This window comes from Ophidiomyces ophidiicola (genome assembly GCF_022830035.1).
Source record: "Ophidiomyces ophidiicola strain CBS 122913 chromosome Unknown scaffold_6, whole genome shotgun sequence".
NCBI lineage: Eukaryota > Fungi > Ascomycota > Eurotiomycetes > Onygenales > Onygenaceae > Ophidiomyces > Ophidiomyces ophidiicola.
In genome coordinates, this window is record NW_026054646.1 from 752,349 (window position 1) to 764,097 (window position 11,749).

Consider the following 11,749-nt stretch of genomic DNA (forward strand, 5'->3'; position numbering starts at 1 on the left):
TTGTTGCCATCAATAAACGGTGTAGTTTCCATCAAGTTCCTCATAGAAAACATTGTCTCATGTTATCATTTACTACATCAATTAAAGGCCAGAAATATACTTTTGGCGAGATCTACTAAACATCGAAATGTGTAAAAGGAGTCAAAGCAACTGTACTGATAATAATCACCAAGTATTGGCTTGAAGAACGTATGGAAAGCATGCATCGGAAGGGTATAAAACTAGGGAAATGACAGGACAGAGATCATCAAACAAAAAACAAATTAAAAGAATAAGGGTTCAAAAAGGGATATAGACTCAGTAGCCTAAATGTCAAGTTTAGCTATTCATTGCCATAAAAGCCGATCGGTTGAGCCGTCGATTGCGAGAGTTCGTCAATATTAACTGTTTCAGAGATCTTGGCTCTTTCTTGTGCATATGAGACGTCGTCACAGAGGTACCAACAGGCGGCTTCGGCGGCGGGCACGTGGGTGGCCGTGGAAAGTCCGTCGTCGAAGGAGTAAAAGGACGAACGGGGGCAGGTGATAGAAAGGGGCGAGAAATTGGAGTGGGAGGAGGGGGGTAAGATGGCGGGGGAGATGGCGGCCCTGTGAATTTGGTGAAGTGTAGCTGCTTTGGACGCAGCCCTGCTGAGGAGGAAAAGGAGGATGAACATGAGGCTGTTGTAGAGGATGTCCTGCGTTGTAATAGACGTTTCCATTGTAATTCTAGGAGTTCAGTCCGTTTCTTCGTGACCAAGTGGAACCAATGCCGCTCTATCAAAACTTCTCGGGCAAATTCAGAGCGTCGTTCAATGCTTGGACAAGCTTCTTGAGATTCCTTGGCTAAACCTGTCTCGAGAGCCTTGAATTCAAGGCTAGTTTGGAACTCTAAGTTATCCAGGGCCTCCTTGTGAATGCCGTGCATTACGCGAAGTTCCCTATCTTGTGCTGCCTTAAGCTTATCCATGATGGATTTCTGGCGTTCTTCTCGGTTGGGTTTATTTTTGAGATGTCTTGACATACTTATGAGAGTTTCATCTTCCTCGTCTTCATGCTTTGATACCAATTCCTGTATTTCCACTTCTTGGGCACGGGAGAGAGCATCGATCCGAATTTTGATATTGGATTGGAGAGCTCGCTCCAATTGCTGCCACCTTTCTTCTAGTCGCTTGTGCTCAGTCTGTATTTTCAATAGTATAGACTTAGCGCTTGATTCATGTCTCATGTTTAGTATTGTTTGTTGTGATGTATTGATCCGAGTCAGCGCTTGTCGTAAGCTTCGTGTATTTTCAGTAACTAATAATATCCGCTGGGCTTCTCGTTCGCGAAATTGATCCTCATTTCTACGTCTCCTTTCATACATGAAATGTTTTTGTTCTTCTTGTCGGCTCGATTCCTCAACTCCCAGACGGTCAATCTCAGCAAAAGCTTCGGCTAATTCGCGTTCTTCTCTTTCTATATTTTCATTCCTCATGCGACGGCGGGCTTGAAGTTGTTCTTCACGGAGCCGCTGATCATTCTCTGTGCATTGGCATGTTCTCCAAGGGGCAGCGCAGGTGTAGCTAGCTCAGTCCAGCATAATTAGCATCAAAACAAACAGCTCAAATAGGGATTTCGAATAGCATACCAAAACTCTGCTCCACATTTACATGTCACATGCTGGCAACCTGCCAACAATTCGACCATCGCGTGACACTGGTAACATCGTCTCCAGCCATGCATTTCTGCCTCTTTTAGTGTAGCTTCCAGGCCGGCATCCTTGGGGCACTCTGATGCCGTATTGTGCAGATTGCCCCGGCAGTAACCACAGAATCTAGTTCTGCAATGAGGACATTTTGGAGTAGGGGCCAAACTCTTGAGCTTTTTCTGATCGATCCATTTTCCACAGGAAGCGGATGGACAATACCAGCGATTCTGCTGAGGTATTGAATACTCTATCATCCTTTGTTTGAAAAGATCGCGATTTGCAGAGTCGAAATTATGAAGAATTAATTTAATGGGAATATCTAAGAGACAGCATTGCGGAGGGAATTGGCTCTCGTTGTGCATGGAGGTAGTGACTAAATTAACGAAGCATTTGTAACAGTATCTATGTTGGCACTCGAGACGCAGTAAATTTTTCTCGATGATGCCTTCAAAGCAGCTGGCGCATTCCCTACAAAAGCAAAGCATGAGTATAAGTCAAGGTATCGAAGTTTTTCATGGACAAACGTACTGCAGAGTATATCTTGTGACCATGGAGGATTTTAAACCTAGAATATCCTTTGACCCTAATATTGACACCTTCTCGACCGTTGACTTTGTTGAACCACTCCTTGAAGGCGCACAACTCCTATCGGAGAAATTCGAAGATGAGCGTGCGCTTTGCATTTCTCCATCGGTTCTTATGGCAGTTTTCGAAATCTGATGGGTGGCCTCGGGCGGCGATGGTGGCTTTTTAGGTGGCTCTGAAGCGACGAGTTCTTTCTCATCCTCATAGTTCTTGCTAAAAGCTTCTTTGATGGACATTCTCAGGATTCGAAGAAGCTCTCCCGGCGTGGTATCCGGAAAATCCTGTAGCTCAGGCGGGCACGGGTGCTCAAACCAATCTGCGGGTAGCTCCCCGCCGATGCCTACCTCCTCCAAACCAGGTAGTTCTGGCCACTCAGATAAGGGCTCCGCGGTGCCGATTTGAGCTGGCTTCTTAGGGTGAGGGTTTGCGGAATATCCGACGTCGGTGATGGTAGGGAACGCAGGAACCATTTTTATATATAAAAAGGGACTGTCTCCTTAAGGAAAACAATGCATCATCGTATTCTCGAAGTTCAAGTAGTTGCTCTGGTGTGCTCCTTCAGAGTGAATCGAAGAAAACCCATTGTCCGCTCCAGCTACCCGCCAACACTGGCAGGAGGAACAGCATTGGAGACGCAATAGTTTTAGGGAGGAGGAAAGCCGCGTATTTGCAGAACCAACTGTGTCCATTATTGAGCCACGAATTTGCCTTTGATAAACAAGGCAGACTACCGAGTCCAAACTGTTTAGTGGCTCGGGGTGCCCTTGCTCGAACCTCGAGCGCAAGATATGGAGTCTGGCTTGGCTGCTTAATTTGTTTTTTTTGGGTCTTGCCATGAAAGAAACGTCGCATGAAAGACCGCACAACAGCCTGCGGGTGGAGAAGCGCTAGCCCAATCATGGGCGGCTGGCCGCCGCCCATCATAGACATGCTGGGCTGGGTCGCCGCCGGGAAATCCCTCAAAGCGAAGCGCTGGAGATCCTCTTCGTAATGCCAGCAGTCTGCCTAGACGAGACGGCCGGCCTCAGTGCGTGCACGTGTGTGGGCGAGCCGGCAGGGCACACGACGCCCAGCAGGCAGAGCCAATCATGCCAGATTCCGAGGGGCGGCAGGGATGGGGAACGGGCGTTAGCTTGCTTGGGTTCCGAATCAGAGTATCGTCGAGCTCGGCAAAAAACGGCCAGATAGGGGGCGGTGGACGAAGAGGAAATCACGGCTTGGTGATCGATGGCTGGCTTTGAGTCCCAGTTCGATCGTCGGTCTTTTTTGACTTCTTTGTGTATCATCACGCACATACGGAGTATGTACGAGCCTAACTTGCGTCTTCCGTTACTAAATCCGGCCGATCCTCCCGAAGAATGGCGTGGGTTTGTTGAATGCGGAGTGCATGGCTTTGACTCGCAGCTTCTGCAAGGCGAACTATTTGGGCGTCATTACTAATCATGGCTATGCAGGGGTTTCGCACCGCCAATGGAGCCCGGAACCGCGACTGAAACCGTGACGCAATTTTACAAGATCGCAGTACTCCGTACTCCGTATGGAGTACGGAATAGTTCAAATACACCCGAAAAAAATGCCAAAAACCGATTAAACAACACCGCCTGAATCTGTCTCCAGTCGCCAAAATATACGGGTATATGACCAATATGCCTCCAGCCCCTAATGCAAGGGTAGTAAGAATGCGCCTTTAATGCCGCCAATAGAATTTAGAACAAAAGAGAACAAAAAAGAAAAGCACCGAAAAATTCAAATAGCCCCAGAAAATTTCCTACCTACCCAAGCGGAACCGTATTCCTGGTATTGCTGTCGTGTGATAGCAACTCCTTTCAGTGCTGCTCGATTGCCCGCCAGCCGGGAGGCCCCAAGCCACGTTGACCGGATCGGGCTAATAGAGGCGGGTCAGAAACCTATGATAAACCATGGGGGGGCGAATTCATTTGAATGCATGGAGGAAACTTACTCAGGTGCCTTCCGAACTCGAACAATGCATTCTGCTGAAGCCAGTTGCCGGAGCTCCGATTCTCTAGTCATTCAGAGGTAAGCTTAGCTTGAGAGGGTGGGAACGGCGCACGCTCACAATCTATCAACTAATCCGGGTAGTAACGCATTGCCACCAACTACGAGGATGTTGGCGAGAAACACCGGATGTAAGCCTGTAGGTAGGGTAGATAGGCTTTGCATGATAGCCTCAGCGATACCTGGCTGTTTCATACCAACGTCATCTGGGTGAAGCAAGACTTCAGGGACGGCAAAACGTTCATTGCCTATGACGAGAAACTCTTCCACGGTGGGGGGTTGGGGGCCTGAGAGAAGACTCTTCCGCTTCTTTGCCGCTAGCAGAGGATCGTGTGGACGCACAAAACCGGAGGTACCCGCATTTGGGTCAGGGAGAACGTAATCCACCAGTATTCCATCCCCAGAAGTATCGCCTCCCCCCTTTTTGCTGCTCTTTTGGACCTTTTCTAGATCTCCAGCAAAGTCGCTGCTCACATAGCATACAGCTTCCTTAATTTTGTTAATGACATAGGTCTCATCCATGACGTTGTAGTGGCGAATTGATATTAGCTCCTTCAAATAATTTGTAATGAATTTTCCCCCGATATCCAACCGGCGGATCGCGCGTTGCAACGGCCGGCCTTGGTATACAGGCGTGATCGTAGTATGCGAATACCCGGAGTCAACAACCAGTACACACTCAGCAGGGGAGGCTCCAGAACTTCCATCCTGAACTATCGGATCGCCAAATAGAGAATGAATTTCATTCCACGCATTCAACGGCGAGCCAACGCAGCGTAAGTAACCGCCAAACCCCCACTCCTCCATAATCATCTCATCTGCATTTTTCTGCAACGCAACCATGGCATTCGGTGTCTCGGTTAAAACCAAGGTAGTATCCCCCGGGTCTTTGCATCTCACTTCCGGCTTGCGCGCAACCTTCTCGTCAAAAAAGCTATGTTCCCATATCTCCCTCTGAGCTTCCCAGTTGACAATGAGGCCCTTCTCGATTGGCCGCCGAAAGTGTGCCTCGTTCCAGTCAGTAATGTGCGTATTTAGCTGGCTACCGATATAAACTCGTTTATCACGCGTTTTTACCAGCGCGTTTGGAATCAGCATACACGATGAAAAAGGATTGGAGGGGGCAGTGTCGTCCGTGGTGGGCGGTGCATAGCCGGCTTTTATCGTGTACGCGCCATTATCGATAATAAAGGTCTTTTCGGGAAGGGATTGAGTTGTTGCCGGCGCGGATTTTGCGGCACGCGGTGGTTTTGCTGCGCCCATTCCTAACTTTTAGCAACGCGAGAGCTGTATCACAGCAATCTGCGCTGCTTCGAGCTTCGAAAAGATATGGCAAGTTTGCTCTGTTTGCAGCTTGCTAGGCGGCATGTGGAATAGCGATTCATCCGTGAGCTAGTTAACTGCATACCTACGTATGGACATACAGAGTATAGAGGAACCAATAATACCCTGTACTCATGAATTATACCAGGAAAATTACGAGGTATTTTCTAGAATTCCAATTCAAATACATATCAAGGTTCCCACCCAAATACTATCAGGGGTGCTAACAGAATACTCCATTTTTTGTACCTATTATGAAAACTTCCCAGACTTCCACCGCTATTTATAGAACTGCTCAATGTATTTGTTAATAATCCTACTCCTAGACCTGGTCAAATGACTATCAAGGCTCCCGAGCGCGGGCTAACACCATAACAGGAATTATGGTCTTCATCCGGATCTCCATAGTAATCGAGAATTGTATAACTCTTGGTCTTTTTGTCTTCCCCATCTTTTGCGGTAATTCAAAGGCAAGACTTTCGCCACTGTCACAATGTTAAACCTGTTTACTACCCCATAACGACTATAAAAACTTTTTTTGGTTGATGGAGGAACTAGGCAATGGCGAATTTCGTTTGATTATCTAGGGCTAATAATCCATCAGCCCCGGCCATTTTATCGTATAAATAACCTGCAGACTTCTAGGAAAAGTAAAGACGAGGGTTAAGTGCTCAAGTCCCGATGCCTACCAACGCAAAAAATAGCAAGCGTGCAGTAGCTTACTTAATTTGGGGCTTCAACCTTTAGAATACTGCTCCACTAAAGCAAAAGAGAAGTTTGGAGTACTCCGTACGGAGTACACGACAAAAGCAACAGTGCTTAAGGGAGTATTGAGGTTGATCTGCGGCGGTTCTGAATTTCGGAGTGGGAGAAAGAATTTCCCGGAGCCTAGTTCGACGAACAACTTCACGAAACCAAACATATAATTACTTCGTACCTGTTGCCTTTATTTAAAGGCTGTTCGGCGCTCCGCACATTTATAGTATGGCAGGGAGATTGTGGAAAGCTCTGGATACTACTGTAGCCCTGTCTGACAAATTGAATTCCTCACTATCATCCCCCAGTCCCGCCGTTTCTGACGAACACCCCTCCCCGCTTCTCCTGCTCTCCGCCTCCACACAAGCACTCAAATCGCAGGCAACAAAAATTTCTTTACTGGCTATTAACACGCCTTTCACACCTTCTGCAATCTGTACCATACTTTCAGAAGTGAACGATTCTGCTCTCCCATCACTAACTGCCGCCGCATTACTATTGAGCCCTGCGAAGTACACCCAAACATTTCATGGCGATGCTAAGACGCTGGTTCAAGATATATTGCACGAACTGACTGTACTTATCCGGAATATTAAAAATGTTTCTATAAAATACGAAGAGAATAAGAGTTTCAGGCTAGGTGAGGATGAAAAACATGGCATCACCACAGCGACGGGGAGGGTATGGAAAGTCTGTGACCAGATCGCCACAATCGCATCGGATGGCGTAGTGGGGTTAGTGATAAAAAAAGCAAAAGAACACCTGGAGCTGGTGCAAGATTGTATTAGAGAGCTTAAGGAATGGGATCCCGAAAATGATGACGGTGACGACGGCCTATGGGATGATGAATTCGGAGATGACGGAGAGGATGATACTCAAGGCAATATGGGTGGCAAGATAGGCCATGTACTGGCTACAGATGGGGATGAAGATAGTGAAGAAGGGAATCGGACTGGAAAACTCGTGGACGAAAAAAATTACCTGCTCCGTTTGTTCACGCTCACCACACAACTCTACACGGCCATTATAGCACATCGTTTGAAGAAAATAACCGATATATCTATCCTGCCAAAAATATGTTCCAAGCTCGATACTCTCACTGCCTGTCTTCGAGATCTACCTAATTTGGTCGACGAAGCTGCCGGCTCGTTGTATGAAGGCAATCTGGAATTCGCCGATGCATACAGCCTAAAGCTGCGGGATCGTGCTTTCGAAACTATAGATTTGTTACGAGAGCCATGGGCGATTGAAGCTACTCATAGCATTTTGGGGGACAAGGCGGCGAGAAAAGAAGTTGAGGATAAGTTCTCAGAGTGGGGATCAGTTTGGCTGAAAGTAGCTGATGAACTTGTAAAGGATAGGGAAGAGTAGAGAAACCTTTAACTATCTCTTGTTACATCTTTTGTTAACACTATATTGTCATCCGTCTAGCTGGGGATGCGTATGTTCTCTAGCCCATAACGAATCTTCGAAAATATTTCAATTTGAATGGCTACTTGGAATAAAACATATATAAAACCCTCAGCAGCTACCTCTAGGTAGTGTGAATAAAACTTCAATATGAAATAAAAATACGACCTGCATCACTCGAGGAAATTTGGGTGAGTGGAATTATATGGCAGATGTACCGTACTGAACTAGCCCTCTTCAACATCACCCTGCCACTCCTTCATTTCCTCCGGTGTTATCCTATTTTTCAGCCATTCCAACACCGCTTCGGTACCCTTGGACACGATCTGGTATCTTGGGACCCGGAAGCTATTTCCAGAGACATCCAGCCTCCTAAGACCACCGGAGTGCTCGACACCCAAAAGACCAAGTCGTGGGGGCAAGCTGTCAATATTATTGTTACTTACATCCAGTGTTTGAAGCCCTTGGACCGCATGGAAAGATAAAGCCTCGATTTTGTTGTCAGATGCCAGAAGAGTGATTAGTTTCGGGAAGCTAGTACGCATAGCTGGAAGGGCACCATCTATTCGGTTGCCAGAGACATCTAAGAATGTCAACAACGGTGCAAAGAGGAGCTTCTGGAGAGGATCAAGAGACTTTAATCTGGTACTGGCTAGATTAAGATTCCGTAAATGAGCAAGCTCAATCCGAGTTGATATCCAGTTATCGCCATCCATGGGGTTATTCGAAAGATCCAAATCGGTTAGAGAGTGGGAAATCAGGGACAAGGCAGTAGTAGGCAATTTCTCCAGTCGATTGCTTTGAAGATAAAGACAACGGATTTCCGAGCTAGAGATGAGATGCTCTAAATCTTCGGCTGCCAAGCGAGAAAGTTCAGTGGATGAACGATCCAAAACTCCCCCGGACTTCAATTGCCACATATGCGAGGTTTGTGGGTCCTCCGGTGCCAGTGTGAATTCAGTATGATCTGAACTTTCACCATCTTCAGCATCAGGAGTCTCCTCTGCAGAGCATCTAGTGCGAAGATCTCTCTTGAGATCCTCTGCATCCAAAGTAAGAAACCTGCGATCTCGAAGAGGGTTATTTCCGATGTGGAAGGTTACCAAATTTTCCATCAATCCAATCTTCTCGTCAAGTGTACTGATATTATTGCTCTTGAAATCAACATTTTTGAGAACCCTCAACTCAGTGAATCCCTGAGGTATGTTAGATAACTGATTGTCTTCCATTACTAACGTAAGGAGCGATTTCCAGGATGACACGTTTGGTAAAGTTTTAATACGATTTGCATCGGCAAACATCTGCTGTAAGCTTGGCAGCTCCAAAGTATCTCCTGCGGAAAGCTTCTCTAGAGCATTTCCTGAGATATTCAATACTTGAAGTCCTTCAATCCGACGAATCCAGGCTGGGATAAGGCTGCCATGGAGTCTATTTTTCTGAGCATTTATTTCAACCAATGGCAGTTTTGACAAAGCGCTAAATGGAAGGGATGTCAGCTGGTTTTCAGCAACATTCAACACACGCAATGCCGTTAGGTCCGACAAATTGTCGGGCAGACCTGTCAAAGCGTTACCACGAAGATCGAGTACCTCGAGCTTCTGAAGAGAACCAAGTTGGGGAGTAAGCATGCCCTCTAAGTCATTGTTTCCCAGCTTTACCTCTGAAAGGCTCATTATCTGCGTAACAACCTCAATCGCATCCATATTAAGTCGATTTTTTGCTAAATTCAGAGAATGAAGTCGATCCAATTTCCTTAGGCCTATTGGAAGGCTGGTAAGAAGATTTCCATGGAGATCAAGAACTTCTAATCCACCAAATTGGTTGCCTTTTGCGTCTTCATCCAAATCAATGTCAGACGGGTCAATATCAGGAAAAGCTTCCTCTGCAAGAGACTCGAACTCATTATCGGCCGCCATTAACTTGACCAAATCCACAGTTTCATACCAATTATCATTGATTTCGGGATTATAATCATACATGGTCATCACTTCATGAGGGAGTTCCTTTAAGCCTAAGGCGGCAATGTTCAAGGAGCCTGACTTTCGGGCTGTCATTGTCCTATTCCTTAGAACTTCTTTATTTGAACCCCCATTGTGAATTGGAGAGAAAGGATCTTTTATGGATAGATTATCAAATGGATCAGCGAAGTCAACCTTCGAGTTGTTTTGCTTTATAAATTTACGGGCAGCTTTTGCCTTTGCAATGCTTTCTCGCAAGGCACTCGATGACTTGGGTGCCTTTTTTGAGTCATGAGTTGTTGCGACAGAATCAGAACAATTGCTACCAGATGTGACTGAAGTCCGTTGGGAAGCTTTTGATATAATTGATGTTGGGGAGGTAAGGGTGGAGGAACGGGTAGAGGAGGCGTTTCTGTGTTTAAGCTCTTTAAGCCTTAAAGAATCTCTGACTCCGGTAGCACCGAGCGTAAAGGAGTTCAAGTGATCAAACGCTTTGTTTAAGGATTTTCGGGAGGTGGAATTCCGGAGTGGTATTGACTTGACATCCCCATAGGATGGTGTGCGAGACAAAGGAACTGCTGAATCTTCTTTAAGATTGTTGTGACTGGCTTTTCTAGCAGCGCCAGAAACACCACGTAGCTTGCCGACTGACCTTTTTGGTGTCATAGGCTTTGATGATCCTTCGGCCACCGGCAGTCTTGCTGTCAATGCTGCTGTAGACGCCATTTCCAATGTCGGTTGCTCATAGATTATTGATGACGGGCGAGAGGGCGAACGTATTGGACTGGAAGGCCTGAAAAAGTCCGATTGTCTCCTGCTAGGGGTTGGAGATGAGGGGATCTGCGCTAGGGTCTCAACAGTGCGCTCTTCCAATAAAGGCTCCGTCTCAACTCGGTGAAGCTGTGACTTGCGCCTTGAGGACAGACTTTCCATGGAAGCTGCCGCTCTAACTGATGGGCTTTTATAATACGATTCTCGGCGTGCAGATACGTTCTCTGATATTTTCCGTTGTGAAGGAGGTGGGAGATGGGGTTTTTTGAACACATCTTCCGATGGCCTGCGGAGCCGTGAAACGTTCAGACCTTGGTCTGCTTGGAGTCGTTCTCGAGATGGGGATGGTCGAATCGCTTTCGTCGCCGCTGTAGTGGGCAATGGTAGTCTCGATAAACGGGGAATGCCGCTTGGCGGCGGTCGCTTTACTGGCTCTCTCTCCATTCTCTCCATGGTGATTAAGATGTAAAAGAGGTACAGTCCATAGCAACTTTGGGGGAAAAAAACGTGGAGTGAAATTTTTTTTATAGGTGGAGCGTTCGTGAAGTTAAACGGTTCCAGAATTCTTCGCTGTAAAGCTCAACTTCACCCATGTCGTTGTCTGCAGCCTCCTGCAGGGCAGTGTTGCCTATCTCTGCAAGGGGTGAGCAAACTCGCTGCCCCTTTTGCGGCTGAAGCTTTGATTTGTTTATGCCTGATGACTAAGTAAACGCCAAGACCTATCCGACGGTACAACGCCGAAGCCACCAACCGTATATGGCCTAGCTGCCGTGGGCGCCGACGTGACCGCATCATTTTCACGTGATGGGGCTGGAGCGACCTGGCGCTAACCGTATCCAGCCCAACGCCCAGCCTCACCAGCGCCGGCCACCTGGACAACCAACGCAATCCAATCAACACCGCATCCCGCCCCCCCGTCAACACCAGCCTTCATCTGCCCTTCATCCGCCCTTTTCTTCTCTATATTTTCGCTGTGTGTGCTGTTTGCAATCTATCTTCCTTTCCTCCAAACTATCGCGATTCCCTTCTCGAGTCCCGCTGTTTTTGTGATAACCCCCCGTGTCGAATCGGCTGTTTGCATCTTGCTGTTCATTCTTGTCCACCGCCGGTCCCGTTCCGACTCTCCATCTGCTTCAGTTCTGGTTACGGGAACTATTGTCAGTACACTTCGAGTTGGAACCTACTTGTGTATTCCTCCACATATAAGCTACCAGATACATTGCTTATTTTCCGCGAATTTGAGGATCTGGCGGAAACCAAGT

The 11,749-nt window shown here is 47.1% G+C and overlaps 4 protein-coding genes across 4 annotated transcripts; 1 reads left to right on the top strand and 3 right to left on the bottom strand.

Annotated features, from left to right (window-relative positions):
- Nucleotides 1-318: 318 nt before the first annotated feature.
- On the bottom strand, nt 319-2,723 carry LOZ57_002395 (uncharacterized protein; the record flags this gene model as incomplete). The annotated part of the gene is made up of 3 exons (XM_049251467.1): nt 319-1,543; nt 1,609-2,136; nt 2,197-2,723. The coding sequence occupies 3 exons, from the start codon at nt 2,721-2,723 to the stop codon at nt 319-321; spliced, it is 2,280 nt and encodes a 759-aa protein (XP_049109767.1).
- A 1,117-nt stretch (nt 2,724-3,840) lies between these two features.
- Nucleotides 3,841-5,532, bottom strand: ARP6 (Actin- protein 6; the record flags this gene model as incomplete). Its single annotated transcript, XM_049251468.1, has 4 exons — nt 3,841-3,912; nt 4,030-4,138; nt 4,214-4,276; nt 4,331-5,532. 4 exons carry the CDS (start codon nt 5,530-5,532, stop codon nt 3,841-3,843), a joined length of 1,446 nt encoding a protein of 481 aa, XP_049109768.1.
- Nucleotides 5,533-6,576: 1,044 nt separating this feature from the next.
- On the top strand, nt 6,577-7,719 carry LOZ57_002397 (uncharacterized protein; the record flags this gene model as incomplete). Its single annotated transcript, XM_049251469.1, has 1 exon — nt 6,577-7,719. One exon carries the CDS (start codon nt 6,577-6,579, stop codon nt 7,717-7,719), a length of 1,143 nt encoding a protein of 380 aa, XP_049109769.1.
- A 266-nt stretch (nt 7,720-7,985) lies between these two features.
- LOZ57_002398 (uncharacterized protein) lies at nt 7,986-10,940 on the bottom strand (the record flags this gene model as incomplete). Its single annotated transcript, XM_049251470.1, has 1 exon — nt 7,986-10,940. One exon carries the CDS (start codon nt 10,938-10,940, stop codon nt 7,986-7,988), a length of 2,955 nt encoding a protein of 984 aa, XP_049109770.1.
- Between the last annotated feature and the right edge of the window lie 809 nt (nt 10,941-11,749).